The 19625-nt window shown below is 37.1% G+C and overlaps 1 protein-coding gene across 1 annotated transcript; it reads right to left on the bottom strand.

Annotated features, from left to right (window-relative positions):
• Positions 1-1424: 1424 nt before the first annotated feature.
• On the bottom strand, positions 1425-19209 carry LOC108954018 (TMV resistance protein N-like). Its single transcript, XM_039309222.1, has 5 exons — positions 18922-19209; positions 6073-6608; positions 4872-5952; positions 1815-2096; positions 1425-1727 (listed from the first exon to the last, which is right to left on the bottom strand). The coding sequence occupies exons 1-4, from the start codon at positions 19207-19209 to the stop codon at positions 2019-2021; spliced, it is 1983 nt and encodes a 660-aa protein (XP_039165156.1). The 3' UTR covers positions 1425-1727; positions 1815-2018.
• Positions 19210-19625: the final 416 nt, after the last annotated feature.

Raw genomic sequence — 19625 nt, 5'->3', positions numbered from 1 at the left:
CAATGAAGACCTAACGTGAAGATCCTTCACCAGGTTCCTTGCCTCCAACATTCTCTCTCTTCCATAATCATCCCCATCGTAGAACTCCTCCGTTGCTCCATTTCAAGCTGGAGCATAAGGGTCAAAGCAATTGGGGAGTGGTTGAGGTTAAAAGTCAAATTCCATTTCTCAGCTAGTGGAGCACGTGAGCATGAATCTCACTTTTGAATCAGTCGTCCCATCATCATCCATCAGAAGTAAGACAGAAACAGACCACCAGATGATCCTGGACCTCAATCTCTTCCCCTTCTCTCTGTGCTCGATTTCCACCCTCCTCCTCTTTTGTAGCCCGCAAACCATTAGTCAGCTTCTTGTTGTTTCTTCCCTCGTAAGTCATAGCCAATTCTTTCATGGCCTATCAGGTGGTAAAGTCTGGTAAAAAGTCCGGTAATTTCTTGAGAGACTCGCACCCATCCCTCTTAAAGTACTTCAGGAATTTACTAGGGCAGTGAATTTCGACTAAGCTTTTGCAATCCCTAACATTCAACCACTTTAGATACCCCGACTTTGAAAGGTCAAGTACTTGAATGTGCATGCGCCCAGAGATATCCACCACTTCCAAGGATCCCAATTTTTCAAGTCCTTCTATTGAATGGAGTTTATCGTCCAAGTATCGCCGCCTATTGCTTCCTAGGAGTAGGTTCAATTCTCTTAGGGATTTTAAAGCTTCCAGCCCATCCAATTTCTTCGGCCCAGACAGTCCTTGAGCCCTAATTCCGATAAAAAGTCCAAATTGGAAAGCTTTGGCAACCTTTCCAATTTGGGACATCCCCAAACGTCAAGCTTCCGTATGCAGGAGGGAAGCTCTGGGATGCTTTGAAGAGACAAGCAATCACGAAGGGTGAGCTCCTTTAGATGCTTCAGGTGAGAGAGCGATGGCAGCTCATTGCTCCCACAGGTGAGTATCAGGGATGATAAGCTAAAAGGAGGTTTTGGGAGTGATTGAAGCTCATCACAACCAAATAAATCGAGGTGCTCGAGGGAAGAAAACTGATCTAAGTTTTCCGGCAAGCCAGAAATTTTTGTATAACGTAAACCAAGGGTCTTTAGAGAAGACAATCTACCTTTATCAACATGAATTTGTCCTCGCAGGACACCGCATCCGGAGGCAGCCAACTCTTGGAGGCTTTGCAATTTTCCAATAGAGCTCGGTAACCTTTTTATTGGGCTATCACAAATCCTCAGAATTTTCAATTTGTTCAATTCCCCAATGGATTCGGGTAATTCATTAAATGTTGTATTTGACAAGTCCAACTCAACCAACTCTCCCAACTTCATAATTGAAGAAGGGATCGGTAGCAACTCAATGGATTCCGCTAAAAACAAACTTACGAAACTAATTATTGGGTTGGACTCTTGATCGGTTGACGACAATCCACGGCACTAAGCCTTTTCAGCTGCTTCAAAGATCCTATACATGGATGGATTTGTCTTATATGAGTATTGTCTATGACAAGTTCCTCCAAATTTTCTAGTTCGCCCAATTGTTCGGGTAACTTCTTAAGACCTGTACAGTGCCTCAAGTTCAAGGAAACGAGGTGCTTGACATCTCCAATGGAAGGGTCGATTTCCTCCAAATGAACACAACTTTCCAGGACTAGCATCTCTAAATTTTTAAAAGGAGAGAGATTAGGGGTGATCTTTAATCTGGCGCACCACGAAAGATTGAGAACTTTCAACCTCTCCATCTATGAGAAAGAAACATGTTCCAAGATTAGCAGTTAGAAATAGAATGATTTATCATCAAATGTAACAAAAAAGAGTTTCATCTTCACCTTGATAGAACTCCATCCTCTCCAATTTTCACTAATATCACCACATGATAAATCAAGTATGACTAATCTCTCCAAATGAACATTGGTCGCCTCGAAAGAGGCAGGACATCTCTTCCATTTTAGCCATCGTAATTCAGCAAGTGATCCTTGAAATCTCCACCAAAATTCACATCTTTCACATGAAGGACCTTCAAGTTAGGCATTTTATGAAGCTTTTTGCTCCATGAACTCTCTAGAGCCCCTTTCATCCAGACGCAGTGCCTCAATATTTTCATTTTCCTCCTACAAAAAATAAAATAAAATTGAGGATTGTAAATACCATCCAACCTCCTTTTGTTAGTATACTTTGCATGTTATTGTGGTCGATGCATTTTGTCTACACTTATAGGGAAAAAGAAATATATCTGATCTTCTACAATAACATAATCATGTAATATGTTAATCTTCACTCGTACGCCCCAAGTTTTGATGTTTTATATGAAATTCCTTTATGAAATTAGTCTAGTTTTCTTATAGATTTTGAAATTAAAATTTGTAAGATACATAGTATTGACGGCAGACTAAACATGGTGTGCCTTTGACATATGTGAGTACCATTACACATTTCAAAATAAAAAAGTACCTAATTTGACTTATGCATTCACAAAGGATGACAATTCATTCCCTCCCCATTCATGAAATATTTTTGGTTTTGGGATATGGCTGGAAGGAAACAAGAATTTGGTTTATTGAACTTGAGTTTTCATTTTTGGATATTCAAGCTCAAAGCTCAACAACTAATCCTTAGACTAGGAAGAACTTGTCTTTTTCTTCTTCTTTTTTGACGTTCTAGGAAGAACTTGTCTAATCAATCATAAACTAACCAATTTTAATGATTTAGTCTTAGACCTTTGCGTGAAATTTCAGTATAGTCTTTTCAGCTCATTTTTGTAGGAAATCGCTAATGTGACAATGCGCCATATAGGACGACCGAAAATAATTGGACCGCCATGTTGGCGATTTCTAGCAAAAATTGATCTAGGAGACTATTAGAATTTTACGCAAATATTTAATACTAAATTGACAAAATTAGTAAGTTCATGACTGAATTGACATCACAACAAGTTTAGGACTGATTGGATAATTTTCCTCTAAGATGAGCGTATTATTCAATTAGTCATCATTGAATTTTGCCCCAATCAATCATAACATTCAACCTGATTTTAAGAATCTGTTCATGCATTTTGCATTCACCCAATCATATAAAAATATATGAATTAGTAAATAAAGGTTAGCGATTATTATCGTTTTCCTCTTTTTTCATTCTATCATTTATTTTTTGCTCCTCCAGTTATCTTATTTGATAAGTTAACTATCCGATTTTCTTTCACTAATACCTAGCAATAGATTTTTGTCTCCTCTTTGTTCGTGTGTGTGTGTGTGCATGAAGGCACAATTAATCTTTACCAAGAAGGCTCGCTCATTATAGAATAGAGGTGGATATTGTATTACAATTTCTTTCACCTTTCATTATTCCATCATGTACTTCCTACAATCATTCACTTTCTAAATTTCGATCTTTGCTTTTTTAGTTTTTGGTCGAAATTACTTTGTATGAATACCTAGAAAATCATATGTAAGTTGTTATTTAGTTTCTTTTGTCGTCATTTACTATTATTTAATTTTCCACAATGTCGAATTATGTGCTCAAAATACCTATGATTAGAACCATGCATAGCACCAGTATGAACACTAAGACATATAATGAAAACTGAGTAGAATAGGCTATCGAAATCATTTGAGTTTTCATCTTTGATATGAACATGATTGATCCACGATACACGTGCAGAGCTCATAATTAAAACTAAAAATAGGCTAATTATGCCACTTCCTTTATAATTAATGTATCTTGAACAATCTTCCAACATTTTTTTTCATGTAATTTGATAATTTGACTATAAGTAGGTATAGGTGACAATAAAAGAAAAGCCAAAGTCGCAATAGGGAATTTATATATATATATATATATTTACCAGTCCTTTCAGTGAAAAGAAAAATAAAAATAAGAGTGTTCTATTTATTGTTGACTAAGAGGCATCCAAATTATGTAGTGTTTTTTCAAGTTATCAATTAACCCAATCATGTCAATAACATAATTATGCATTTCTAGATTACTGAAAAAATTGATATATTTAAAGGCACTTCTTCAATGTTAATAATATTCACTGAGTAAAAAAAAAGAATATCAACTAAATCTTCAATTTTCTTTGTATTAAGTACATGTACTTCTGCATTTACATTATCATATTGGATTACATCGTGAACATGCACAATAAATGCTAGAAAAAAATTGTCAAAATTTTTCACACATATAAAACCACTGCATGACATCTTATTGCTTGAAATTGAACACAATCTAAGTTGATAGCCAATAGTTGAGGTGCAAAGGATTTAACTGAAATCTTTCGTTTTGTTGCAAAAAAGTAGAAATGGCAGACGAGCAAATTGCACGTATTCACGGTTGGAAATGTTGGTCTGAGGATAAATCAGACGAACGTACTTCAAAAAATATGTTGCTGATGTATTTTGGGAAGATAGAATGGAAGACAACAAAGTAATGATCAACAGTAAGTTATTGGTGTTTGGTTGAATAAAATAAGTTAATCCGCACGAAGTTATAAAGACCCGTGCGGTTTAGAGTGTGATGAACCGGAATTATAAGTGGCATAAAGTAAATTATCAAAGTTGTGTGATGCTCGGTCTTCAACAAGTACTATTTAGTAAGAAGCAGTTTCAAATATGCTAGAAAACGATGTTAAACCGACAAAGGAGCAATATAGACAGAGTTGATACTAAACAATTTTACTGTCATATGCTTCAAGAGATGACCTGTTGATTAGTGACGAGAGCAAACTTTTCATGAACTATAGGCCAAAATTTGATGTAGCTTTTACCAAAAAAATGCTAACTAAATGTTGAGAATGGTCAATGATCTAGAGCAAAAGAACAATAACAATAATGATTTGAGGGACTAGCATTAGAGAACATGGGAGAGCCAAAAGTAGACATCATTGTTACCTTGTGTCGTAGAACTTTTATAACTTCCTCATCCCATGGTCTGCTCCAATGCCAAGGCCTCGTTTCTTTTGGACGGGCGATAGTTTTGCCTAGATCTCTTAGTTGATCATGCATTCTCAACCGATTCTCATCATCAATTTTTATTAATGAAAGTTCAATCATTCTTGCCAATGCAGAATTTGGGTACAATTGGACATCCTCCCACAGGTAGGTGGCAATTCTTTTGTAAGTTCCAATGAAAATACATGCTATGTCTAGAAACAATTGTTTCTCATTATCTTCTAGTGTATTGTAACTTAGCTTCAACTTTTCTTGTACTTCCTTATGAGGCATCTTCCTCAATTTCTCCAACATCTCTTTCCATATGCTTTTGTCTCTTCTTTTGAGAAGTGAACCTATAACCGTGAGGGCTAAGGGAAGCCCTCCTGTGGTGTTAACAATATCATGAGAAAGAGCCTCGAGTTCTGTGGGAGGTTGTTCCGCTTCAAATGCATATCTGCTAAACAAAAGCATAGATTCTTCGTAATCCATTTCTTTGAGTTCATACTGTTTATATTCAAAGTCCAAAAGGGCCATATCTCGACATGTAATAATGATCCTACTTCCCGACTCAAAATTAGAACCTCCAATCAAATTATCAAGGTGGTCTCGACGATCCACATCGTCAAGAAGAATAAGTACCTTCTTTTTGTGACAACTTAATCGGATCTTATTAATCCCTATCTCGGGATCACGCACAGTACTTTTAGGACCTTTTGATATATCTGAGATCAATAGAGATTGGACATGCTCTATACCCTTGCTTTTAGTTGTTTCTCTAATATCCTTGAGAGAGCAGCGGTACTGAAAATTGTCAAAAAGCTTTTTATAAATGATCGTAGCCAGAGTTGTCTTACCAATGCCGCCCATCCCCCAAATCCCAATAATTCGAGTGTCTGGGCAAGCAAGATCCACCAATTCCATAACCTCAGCCACACGATCCTCAATTCCAACCAAGTTCACGGGAAGATGTGGTTGAAAATCATGTTGCTGCTTGCGCATTATTATTTCTACGAGTTCATTTACCAATTCCCCCTCACGCCTGCCAAACGACACAACACATGACCATTTATTAATGGCTCCACCAAACAAGGATTAAGAATGATAAATAGAAAAATTCTTCTTTCGACAAGGATATATTAAAAGAAGGTAAACGATGTACCCATTAGTAGTTTTCTCTGATTCGAATGCTCTAAAATCGACTAATTCTCTGAGAGCTACCGGCGCTTTCTGCTTGACATCCTCCTCCTTAAAACGATGCATACCAAATTTGAAGGCCTCTCCAAAGGCCCCCTGTAGTTCTCGCACCTCATGGGGTTTCACATTGTAAAACACAGGCAATACTATTTGTCCACTGGTTTTCTTGCACTCCATTATCTCAATGAGCTCACGGAGGCACCATTCGCTGGCAGCATAATTTTCTGAGATGACTGGGATTGAAACCTTAGAGTGCTTGATTGCACTGATGAGACTTTCACCAATTTTCTCGCCGAAGGGGAGGTCCTTATCATCTCTGAACACAAAGTTTGGATGGAACAGCAAGCCCACATCGTTGAGTCTATGGTAGAGGTGATCGACAAAGCCATTGCGAGTATCGGGGCCTCTAAAGCTTAAGAATACATAGTGATTGTTTCCATTCACAGAGGTGGATGAAGCAGATGGGTCAGAATACGCTCCTGACGCCGATGGCACATTGATCTTCTCAAAGAGTCCCAAGAGGGAAGAAGACGCGATTCACGTCTTTGTCGCTTCGACGTGATCGGACTGGAAGCATCGGTGAATTTAGCTCGCTTGCGTTGTTGCTTTGAGAAATCATTTCCCATTGCAGCTCTCTTCTCTCTCTCTCTCTCTCTCTCTCTCTCTGAGACTGGACTGTTGTGGATAATTTTGAGGTGCTGGATGAAGGGGGTGAGTACAGTGGTTTGCTTGTCAACCAGGACGATGGCTCTGTTCGGCTGCTATGGTTTCAGCTGGGAAGCGTACTCGAGCTGGTAAAGAGGAAAAGGGAAAGCAGGAGGCGAGGCCGGAAGACAAAGCAGGTTTGTCGTTCCATATATTTCATGTGTTTATAATGGGATCCAGAGACGCGTTCGAATTTTGACTAAAAAAATTGATTGTTAATCGACTAAAAGCTACTCTTGTGGTCCTCTCCTCACTCCTCGCCCTTGACTTCTGCGCAGTACTCCCTGTTGGCCTTAACAACAACCCCAATTATAAAATAAAATAAAATAAAAATGAAAGAAAAGAACATAATAGCTATATTTCCACTATAATTATATCACCATGATCACAAGAAGTAATTATCCAGAAAATATACTTTATCTTCATTAGACTAAGAGATTTCCGCAATGCCGAAAGTAATTATAAACCCCTTAAATTAAAACCGAAAAATATTTACTTCAATTAAAATGGAAAAGTAAAAGGAAAATTGTTCCAAAACAAGTTAAGATAGACATCTCTCGTGGAGAGTGTGGCCCGTCAATTACCCACCGAAAGTGTTCTAGAGAATCACTTTTATATTTATCTAACACAATAGATCCACCGTATCTATTTTAGATCTATGTATGAAATATATTTTATTTTATAAGCTTAATTCATATCTGTAAGAAATTATGCTCTCTCTTTTCTTTTTCTTTTTTCTTTTGCAAGCACATCAACAAATTTGCTTTTAATAAACTTATCGACTTCAGCAAATGATAAAAGATAATAAACATAACTATCGGACACTCATGTTCTTACTTTTCTTTGATTTTTGGCCCAAATGACATTAGCACCATTGGTTTTGAGACGGCAACCACCCTCACATTACTAGAAAGCTTTCACCAATTATTTTTCCAACCGGCCCCACCACTCTTCTTTATGGGTTTCAAAGGCCATCATGACCCTCTTTCTTTTCATTGTTCATGTGAAATGCACCGATTACCCATTCACATATGTGAAATGCACCGCCCTTGACTTCTCCGGCTACCCGCCACTAAACTCCGGTTGTCGATGCCCCACCATTGGACACTAGACGCCAACCATGGGGCCCCTGAACTCCGGCTCCTCGCCGCCCATCACGCGCCGCCTGCCGCAAGACACTGAACGCCGGCCGCTAGAGTCTGGTCGCTCGCCGCTAGATGCCGAACGTCAAACGCCGGACTTTGACTCCCCACCCCCTGTCAATCGTCGCCTGCCCGTCGCCGAATGCCGGATGTCAAATGCTTGTCGCTCGCCGTTGAATGCTGACCTTCCACCACCGGCTGTCAATTGGTGATTGCCAGACTCTGGCTCCCTGCCACCCATTGCTAGCCACCAGATGCTAGACACTAGATGTCAAACAACGGCCGCTTGTCGTCGGATGTTGGACACCCATCGCCGGCTGCCAGCCCGTCGCTAGCCACCCATTGCCGCCGCTAGAAATAGACATTTTATTCTACTAGCAAATGAATTTCTATTCCAAAAATAGAAATTTTGAATCATTATTAAACATGTTTCTTTACTTAGAAACTCGTCTATGAAAAATCAATTGAGAAATCAATTGCTTACCAAAAAATTGATTTTTGTTATAAAAATTTTATCATGTGCGCCTTACAGTACTGACGCAGTCAATACGGAACGTCCGCGTGAAGTTTCGTTCACAGAGCCTTATTTCCTCTCGATTGAACTTCTGTGCAGCAAGGGCATCATTGAATTGACAAATCAACGTCTATTGTAAGTCTAACGGTAGGGAACTATTTGGGAGAACATAGCTCTTGAAGTTGCACGCGAAGCTAAAGCTAAGGTTCCTAAAGTCAAGAATTTTGTCTTTCAATATTGTGGGCTTCAATGAATTTTTTGTTCAAGAAATTTTGGCTATTCATTTCCCTCATGGAGCTATAAGTAGAGTAGTGACAGTCTTCAAGCAGTAGATTAACTACCACTGAACATGAGAAAAAATTTATATCGAAAATGACATGGTGCCTGCATCACTGAGATATAGTAAGTAGTGTAGGCCTTTGTTCAAGATCGAGACACTTGAGGCCTTGACGATTGCCGCATGAAGCGAGACGCCCCCATTTATCCTTCCTTTTCCTTTAATTTATATTCGTTAAATATCCTTTCCTTTCTTACCAAAAGAACCTCCTATTCTTGAGAGAGAGAGAGAGAGAGAGAGAGAGATTGCATATTTCCTTGAAGAAATAAAAAGGTCGTGTTTGGGTGCGAAAGAACTACGGCAAGAAGAAAATTGAAAAGAAAAATAGAGAGAGAGAGATAGAGAGGAAAATAAGAAAGAATGGAAGAATATAAAGATGAGGTGTGAATGAGAAGGACGCGTTTAACTTTACGCGGGGAAGGGGATGGGTGTTGGAAGTTTGTTTGTAAAACAAATTAAGTGTTTTAGTGTATTTAAAGAAAAGATTGGATGTGGGCTAGACCCCACCATACCCTCATGTGCGTGTGCTAATAATTGCTCGATTTTGACCCGATTATTAGTCACACTTAACACTTGGCTCTTTCACGCGCCCGCGATTTAATTAGTACTAACCCTCTCGTTTTGTTTTTCCGTACGGTTATCTTATTAACTTTAATTAGTTCAAAGGTTGTTTTTGTTTATTGAGACTTTTTGGAAATTATGAAAATTCGAAATTTTATTTATTAAAAAAACTTTTTATTTTTATTATTTCAATTTTTATTTGTGTCTTTTCAAGACAATTTTTGGAAATAATATTTATTTTGTTTGCAATCTTTCCCGAAAGGTTACACTTGTTCATTTTTTGAACTTCTTTCGAGTAGACACCTTTGTTTATTTGGGCAACCTCTTTCGAAAAGATATATTCATTCACTTTACAATCTTTCACAAAAAATTGACTATTTTCTTTAAGACAGATTTATATATATGTGCGAGTGTGTCAATTTTCCAGATGTATGAATTGAGATCATTTTTTCGAGTTTTCTTTCCAAAACTGCAGCCATTTTTTAATTGTTTCCTGGAGAGACCCTAGAGAAATATCAAAATTGATATATAGTATTTTCATTTTCAAACTTTGTTGTATCCTAAAGGACATTTGTTGGTGACAATTGTTAACTCTGTGGGACAAATAAATCCTTAAAGAAAGTGATATCATGCCTTAAAATCCGACTTGATTGCTCTATTGATTTGAAGCCATATTTTTCTAACTATGTGTGGTGGGGACGGCCACATTGTAAAGTGGTATCCTATCTCAATTAGATTTGAATGAAGAACGACTAGAACCCCTTCATTCACGGTTACCAAGCAATGCATCGCAACATGTAATTACACCCTATACTACATCAGTTGGTGGCCTTTTCTATCATTGTATTTTGTCAATGGAAAAATCGGTCTTTCTATCTCATGAATGGGGGACCTTTGTCGCTTTCCTCATCCGTCCCTACCGCTCTTCTTTCTGAGTCTGCAAAGCCACGAACCTCTCCTTCTTTTTGGCATCAATGTGAAACAGGCCGATTGCCTCCAGCTGTTCAACAGAAAAAAGGAAGAGAGCTTGAAGCACCCACATCAATCAGTACGTTCCCCGAATTGTCCTCCTGAAGTTTTTGTCCTAGTAGTCTTTTATTCACTCTTGTTCAAGTTCCGTAAAGCACGTGCATAAATTGACAAGAGATACCGCAAGACAGAGTTTCTTTCCTAAAGCGGTTAGCTCTTTGTGGCGTGCTCCATGTACGCACCAAGGGCTAACATGCTTCCTTCCAAGGTCCTTACGCGACGAAAATCGAACGGATTCGGCAAGCATGTTAACCGTTTGATTAAGAGAGGAAGCTGTGCACTTTCAGATGCATCCTATAAGCTACTTGCTCAGGTGGTCCAGTTAGGAACATTCTGGGAAAACTATAATCTTTCGTTAAGAATAAGTTCTTTCAAAATCTCAAGCACTAGAGAAAATTTATCATTCATAAAAAGTTACTAATGATGGGAGCCTTGATGTCACTGGCTCTCATAGAGAAATGCAATCTCATTCTCATAGACAAATGCTATCTACTGGCTATAGATAGAACCCTTGTTAATACGAGCAGAATGAGATTGCTTTCATTGGTAAATTAATAACCACAAATATCCCCAAAGGTTATTTAAGGAAAATCACCATCTGACACATGCTTTATTTAAATGATAATCATCGAAAGTTATGCCTTTCAAGGGGTAAAATTGAAATGATTCTTTTATGTCTGTCTTCCAATGTTTTATGTATGTGATTCACACGTTAAATGTTGTATGCTTGTATTTTAATGTACTCGAAAAGAAGGAAATGAATTTGCCAGTTTGTTTAGACAAAATGCAAAATTAGGTGGGTTTCACGCACTGTAGTCAAAATTAACGCAACTTGAAATTTTAAACTTGGTTCTTATCATATTTTCATCACAATGATGAAGACACATTGCAGAGTTGACAGGAAAAGGACCTGCGCAGCGACATCAAATATACTTTAATCTGCTTTTTATCCCGTTAAAGTTACATGAAAGTGACTTTAATATACTTTTATCCTGCTAAAGTTACATCAAATTGACGTCCATCAATATTTTATCCAGCTAAAGTTACAAGTTTCATCAAATTGACATCTATTAATTTTTTTTTTTTTCCAAAGAGTAGATACTAAAAGTTACGTGTGACGGATTGAAGTTTTTGTTTAATGTTTTATTTTGAGCTAACTTCCAAGCTGTCGTTCGGTGGCCATTAAATAATTACCAAAAGAAATAACTGTATCTTCATCATTTGTGTTTTTTGTTGACTGATTTGATCAGTCACATTTGTACCTTTGAAATCGAGGTGAGCACTCAGCACTAGCAGTGGGAGGATCATTTCCTTTTTGACATCTATCTTCTCTCGCAAACCTCGCCTTAATTTCTTCAATTCAATATCTCTTTTATTTTGCGAAATAGTATCTCAAATTGATTAAGAAAATAAAGTATTGCTTTGATTGATTGATGAAGTAACTATTATGTCTACTTAGACATAACTTAGTAATTTATGTTTGGGAGTAAGTTGAGTTAGATGAACCCCCCATTTAGTCAAAATAAGAGTAAAATATAAGGGTACAAAGATTTTCTTAAAAATAATGGGTGCGTATTGAGTATAAAAAGGGGCAATCTCAAGATTGGTCCCCAAGGTTCAATTTGATCGCTGAATTTTAATTTTGTTTAATTTGGTTATTTATTCTTTGAATCGGATCAATTTAATTTCTCTAATTAACTTGGTCATATTGGCACTTGACGTGATAATCCATCTCTATCGGGAGACTCGTGATAGCTAGCCTGATTGGGCTGTCTAGAGCCACATCAGCAAAATCTAGAAATCAAAGGGGAGAGAATTGGGGGAGGGAGAGAGAAGTGGGCGATGGTGCTCGATTCCTAATTTTAAAGCAATATAGATATTAGAGTAAGTTGATCTTACAATTTATTGTTGTATGTATGTGAAGAAGTCAGTTAATTACTTTTCGTTAAAATAAAGTGATGAAGTTCGAAAGAAGAAAATAAAACCTTAATGGACTTGCTTATCTATAAGTTCATGGCATGTGATGTGGTACGAGTACATAAAGATCTTTCAAGACACTTGATGTCTCGGATACATGCTCATATTGATGGTCATGGAATGCTGGGCTTGGACGGTGATGGAGAAGTCAAAGTTCGGTCCCAGCAAGAACGGAAGAAAGGGTGATTTCCAGTTTCATGGTTTTGCACTTCCGCAAATTTTGGGATGATTGTTTACCAAAAAAAAAATTGCGATGATCATATTTTGATTTTTATAAAACAAGAAATATTATTAAAATTTTGGAGGAAAATTCATATAATAGATGAAATAGGCTTGAGCGATATGCAGCGAGATATTTATAATGTACATAATAACCATTCTATTTCTGTTTCAGAACTATCTTTTTGTTCCAGATTTGTTTTGGGAACAAAAATCCATTTTATAATGCAATTTCATTTTTTTTATTTCTCAAAAAAAAAATAGTCCAAAAATAGATTTGAAATAGAATAATAAGTAAAATTTTTATATAATTTTATTTCTAGAACATAACTAAGAAAAACTCTTCTCATCACTTATCATCTCTTCGGGCGGGCTCAATTCAACGGCTACTTTACCTTGCAAACGCCCACTCGTTGCCACTAGTTCCCGGTGCAGCTGTCCGCCACTGTTGGTTGTTGTCCGTTGTTGCTGTCTGTCGTTTGCCATCCACCGCCCGCCGCCTGGGAGAGAGAAATTTTATGTCGTTAGCAAATAAATTTCTATTCCATGAACATAAATTTTGTGTTATTATCAAACACGTACTTTTACTCATAAACTCATCCAGAATAGAAATAGAAAAATCTATTTATGTTCTAGAAATCAATTTATGGTCAAAATGGTTATCATTTACACCCTTATAATTTACTCACATGGAAAACTTCTCCGTTTTCTCCGAAACCGAACGTTGGACATCAAGCCCACTTGGTTTGAATGCTGAATTGTTTGGTTAATTTGACTTTAGTTGGCTCTTGAGATTCGTTTGGCTGCTTGGATGAAATCCTTTGGAAGATAAAACAATCTTCTCTTCCCCGGGGGGTTTATGCCAGTGATATTTTTGGTCAAGTGTAAGGAATGTCCACAATGTCAATCTCTGCAAATCATCAAGGAGGAGTATGCAAAGGTTCTATTAAAAATATGTCTTGAATTTTAGCACGTAAAAGGAGTCCGATTTAAGTAGGTTTTCTAGTTTGATTAAATTTCTTCATTTGAGTGGTTTTTTTAGTTCGAGTAAGTTTCCTAAAGGGGATTTCATATTTTGGATTCAAATCTTTTCTATATAACTAGTTGGTCTTTTTCGTGAATTACATTTAAGAGAAGGTCTAGGTATTCAGGCCTACTTAATCTTATGATAATATTTGTGAATTCTTTTGTGAGATTGAGAAATTATTTTGCGATAAAACGCCGTGTTGGTTATTGGGTGTAATGGGAATCGGGAAATATTGAAAGTATTTTGTGAACTCTGTTAAATCACTTAATTTATAGTGAGATGTTGTGTTTTCCTCGTGGATGAGTCTCACCGATTGAAAAACGTAAATTCGAAATTCAATTTATTTTCTTAAACCTTTGGGTAAAATTTTTAAAGTAATCATTCTGACCTTTTCATGTGCATATTGGGAATCTAGAAACGTATTCAAATTTTGACTAAAAAGTTTGATTGTAAATTGACTAAAAACAATTCCTCAGTTGTTGCCATCTCTTGGCCCTCACTTTATACCCTCGACGTCTGCTCCCAGCTGGCCTTAACAACCACCCCCATTATAAAAAATAAAATGAAAGAAAAGAACATAATAGCCACTATAGTTATATTACCGTGATCACAGGAAATAATTATTCAAGAAGTATACTTAATCTTCATGAGAGTAAAATATTTTCGTAATATTGAAAGTAATCATATGTGTAGTATCGATACTGACCCGCGACACGTGACACGACACGACACGATACGCTGACACGTTGTTTCTCAAAAAACAAAGAATTCCGATACGTTGGGATACGTTGTATATTAAATATATATTTTTATATATACATAATAAATTATCATTTTATGATTATTTCAATCAAATTAATTTGAATCAAATTCATAAATAAATAAATAATTAAAAAAGCTTAGAATGAATTTACACTAAAACATTAATCCGCCATTTATTAATATCATTTATTGTTTCAATTTGACAAATTCAACCATATTTCAATAATTCATAAAACTTGGAGAGAAAACAAGCAATCCATATTCTGGACTCGCATGTTAGATATGTTGGAAGATGAGAAAAAGAAATTAAGGAGTGAATTGTGTATCACGGAAAGTGGGAGTCAGAAGACAAAGAGAATACTAGATTTTTCTTATTTCTCCATTTATTATTTTTATTATTGTGTTTTATTTTCACACACACACACACACATATATTGACATCTTATTTATTGAATTTTTAAAATTGATTTCGATATCGGAATCATGTGTCGGGAACTTATATGTAAAAATTCAAACTCGAGTGTCGAAGAGTGTCGGAAAAGTTGACCAAGTGTCAGATTCTCTGACACGTGTTGACCGAGTGTCGGAGAGTGTCCGAGAGTGTCAAAGAATGTCGGACACGTGTCGAAGTATCCAACACGATACGAAAACTCTTGAAGAGTGTCGGTGCTTCATAGATTATATGCCCCTTGAACTAAAGCTGAAAAATATTTGGTTCAATTAAAGTGGAAAAGTAAATGGAAAAATTTTCAAAACAAATAAGTTAAGATAGACTTCACTCATGGAAAGTGTCACCTATTAGTCACTCATTGAAAGTTGTCGCGACCAAATTTTTGGGTGAACCACCTAGGGTTTGGCTAATGGATTGTTAAACCTAGACTTAACTCGGGCTCTCCCAACCCATACCAATTCGCGATTTAGGTTCAAGTTTTTAACATGTAATTGATTTTTCAATTAGGAGTCGTCACTAATCTATTTTTGGTGGGTCAATTAGAAACCCAAGTAAAGTAACGGGAGGTTTATTTTACTCCTACGAACCAGAGATTTTGGGTATGGGGACTTGATTATGTTAGATTTCTCTAACGCCCTTTCAGTACTTTCTCTTTTATTTTGAAAAAATGTTTGGCAAACAGCTTGAATTAATTTTAATTCACTTCCCTAACATATGAGGCGATCATACAAGTGCGCAAACCACCAATTTAACACCTAGATAAATCAGTGAATAAATTGCAGGACTTACCTTATAGCAACGGAAGTATCTACAATGTTAAATCAGAATTCACATTAATAGTCCTAGATATGATTTATACGCAATTTCTTTTTTTTTTTTCGTTTTCATTTTTTAATAAAAACCATGATTTATGCAATGCATGCTTCTATCCTAACATGAAGTGATATGGCATGGCAATATGACCTCAGCTATATGACATATAAATATATAAGCATGTAGTCTGTCCTAAAGGAAATTATCTAAAACTATAACTAAGTAGAGAATAAAACTAAACATGCAATCCTACCTTAGTATGCAATGACGTACAAAGAATGCCCTAACTCTAAGTTTTCTTTTTTTCCTTTTTCATGAAATTCAAAAGTAAAGAAATGCAACAATTAAATATGCAATCTAAATTAACCAAATGACCTAACGCTAATGACAAGCAATTTCTAACTTAATGAACCTAACAACAATCACTAATTGACGGGCATTTCATGAATCTAATCCCTACATGACATGCGCATGATTTTTTTTTTTGTTTTTTTTATGAAAATTCGTAATTAAAATTACTAAAAAAATAAAAATCTAACTAAAGTGAGATATTATCTATTCTAAATGCCTTTTAAACATGCATTTTAAAAAAATAACTAACCTATCATGCAATCAATTCTAATCTACATGAAATGCAAATGCAATTTTTTTTTTGTATTGTCGGGATAAATGGAGCAATTAAAAGATAAACATTAAATCATCCATGATCATCAAAAATATTATCCACCATTCAAATTGAAATTCAAACTTGATTATCTCGCTAATAAAATCGATAAATTGATCATAAGTCTTAAAGATTGAACCACAAAGTCACGATCTACGATGGCTCGGCCGTGATGAGTGCTGCTCGGTGGGACTCCTTGATTGAACCACAAAGTCACGATCTTCTCTTCAATTCCACGTGGTCTCTCTTGGGGAACTCAGTCAACTTTTCAGCTTTCACACAACAAGAAGAGATAAATTCCACAGCTTCTCTTCCCCTTCTTATTATTACTTCTCCATAGCCGAGAAAATATTGGGTGGTCCGGGACCGCCACGTCAGCGTGGTCCCGGACCACTCATATGGCGCCACATAGGAGGAGGGGGACAAAAGAGAGAAAGAGGAGAGAGAGCGTCAGAAAAGTGGGCCCCGATTTTCGTCCTTTTCCGGCTTCCCCATACACGTGGCGCCGTGTGAGTGGTCTGGGACCACGCTGACGTGGTGGTCCCGGACCACCCAATATTTTTTCCTCCATAGCCTGCGTTTGTCTTCTTCCCTGGCCCCACCAAGCTCCAATTTTTATTTGCTTTCAAAACCAACAAGGGCAAGATTGAGGGACAGTCGGGGCAGGGAGAGATGCTGCTCGGACTTCAAGCTGGCGAGCGGTGGCCACAAAAATCTTGCGTGATTTTCACGTATGTGGAGAAACGATGGCCTTGCTGGATCTAAAAATATGATGATGGTGATTCAGACGATCTTGAGTTGTGCTGGTTTGCTGCGCGAGGAACGTCGGTGTTGGTGAGGAGGTGGTGAACAAAGATTGATGGACATTCGGTGGCCGCGGATCATAGAGTGAACGTGAGGACCTTCCTTGCTTTGGCTCCCAGAATGCTTTTGCTTTTTCTTTTGTCTCTCTCTCCAAGGAACGAAGGAAAAAGAAGAAACCCCCAAAAGCCAGCAAGGTTTTTCTCTTCCTTTTGTTCAATTTATGACCTAGAACACTAAAAAATCCCAAGGAAAGCTTTTCTTCTTTTGTGCTGAATTTTTTTTTGACCTAAAATTCGAGAAAAAGCCCCCCGAACCCTACGCATTTAACCTATTTGTAAGCCACGAATTAGGATTTTAATCTTCCCAAATTGAAATCCACGAAGATTCTTTTTTCCAAACGCAATATTCGTTTTGCCGAACGCAATATTTGCTTTTCACATCTGTCCTATAATTTTTGCCGAACGCAATATTATCCGGTCAATAATTTTTCTCATTACTAGAAGGCATTGGTCAATAATTTTTCTCATCCGGCCCTACCACTCTTCATTCCGAATTTCAAAGGCCATCATGAGAGACGACCACCACCATCACATTACTAGAAGGCATTGGTCAATAATTTTTCTCATCCGGCCCTACCACTCTTCATTCCGAATTTCAAAGGCCATCATGAGCCTCTTCTTTTTAGTGTCAATGTGAAACATCTTGGTCGCCAGTCCAAAAGAAAAAGGCAAAAAGCTTAAAGCACTGACACAATAGTATGTTCCAGAAAATGTCCGCGTGAAGTTTTGTTTAACGGAGCCTTATTTGCTCTGATTGAACTTCTGTGCAGCTTGGGCATTATTTGATCAACAAATCAACGTCTATTGTAAGTCTAAAAGTAGGGAACTATTTGGGAGAATGTAGTTCCTGAATTCGTACGTTAAGCTAAGGATTCCTTTCTCTCCTCATTCCAGCATATTAGGATATGCACTTCCTTCATCACAATGCTTTAGATGGTGCCATCTTAATGCTGTCATGACGATGTCATTAGAAACATATGTTACATGGACCATCTTTGTCTAGCATACATCATCTTAACATACAAATAGAACACAACACTAAACTTCAAGGTAGTCTCGAAAAGCTTTAACTAGGACTCAAACGAATGGGAGATCCAAAAACTGAATGAGATCTTTGATGAAAAAGTCGTAAAAGAAATCCTTGGGAACTCTTGCAATCCGTCCCACATGGCCAAAGCCCATGGAACTGAAACCCTTCCACCCACTTGGCTTGCTAAACCTCTCCATTCCCTATGACAGATTTTATGTCTTGATCTTGAAAACACTTGTAATCCGCCCTTTGAACAGTAATGAAAATCATTTCTTTCCCAAAAATTTTAAAAAACTATCTCCAATTTGATGACGAATTTCTAATCTCTATGTGAGCATAGCTAACACAAAACTCCATGTTGTCAATATAGAGATTGGACTATCTATACTATAAGTAACGGACTAAGATCGGCGGAAATTTGAGCATGTTTATGGGTAAGTTTATCGACTGTGACCCAACTTTTATCCTTGCAACTAAAATGTTCTTGGGGACTCGACATCTGAACAACGAATTGTAAACTCGACCCAACCAAAACATAGAAGAAACTGGTCCAGAACAGCATGGTAAAGCAATTGAATTTGAGGTCACTAGGGTTTGAACTGACGTAACCTTCAAGGTAATATATTACGAACTTAATCACTCCATCCTGTCATGATTTATTAAATATTAATTCCGAGGCTGTGCATGCTCATGCAAAGTAATGTGTATCTTATTCCTAACCATTTTCTCATCGCTCTGCATGCTCCTCGGCACTGGCGTCCCCTTCAGACTGTCGTAAAAATCACGAGTTAGCTTTTCTCTCTCCTCCGCACCACAATTCTCTTTCGCGAGGTGTGTGAACTCACGGCGATAATCCTCTTCGAGTCTCGCTCTCACCTTCGTGTCAATGGAAACGGTGAGATGATGGGCTTCCTCTAATGTGGCACAAACCTGCTCAACTGCCATCTTGATCAACTCTGTTTCCCGCCTATCAAAGAACAATGAAGTGGAGTGCATGAAGTCGAACATTGTTGTAATAGGGATTGATATCACGAAAAACTTAAAATTGATACATATGTGACAAATTTATCCCCAACTAGTTTTTTTAACCACTAAAAGCTTTAAACTAGTGCATTTTTTTACGAATTTATCCTACATTTAGTCACAAACATATGTGTGCTACGTAATGGATAGATAGATTGGTGTTCGCATTGCACGTATGTTAAAATAATTCCAGGCACTTCTATATGGTCTCTTGAAGGATCAATTCCAAAACCATAATCCTTAATAATTGTTGAGGTGTGGTCCATACTTCTCATCAACAGGATATCACGCTTTTATAATTTGAGCCTATATTTTATTAATAGTTTAAGCTTAAATCAGTGGAGTAGATGATACAGCTAATGCTTAATGATTAGATATAGCTATTTGATCTCACTACTACA

Source organism: Eucalyptus grandis, chromosome 3 (genome assembly GCF_016545825.1).
Source record: "Eucalyptus grandis isolate ANBG69807.140 chromosome 3, ASM1654582v1, whole genome shotgun sequence".
In the NCBI taxonomy this organism is placed as follows: Eukaryota; Viridiplantae; Streptophyta; class Magnoliopsida; order Myrtales; family Myrtaceae; genus Eucalyptus; species Eucalyptus grandis.
Note: the sequence above shows the minus strand (reverse complement) of the source record. Positions and strands in the feature narration are given on the sequence as shown.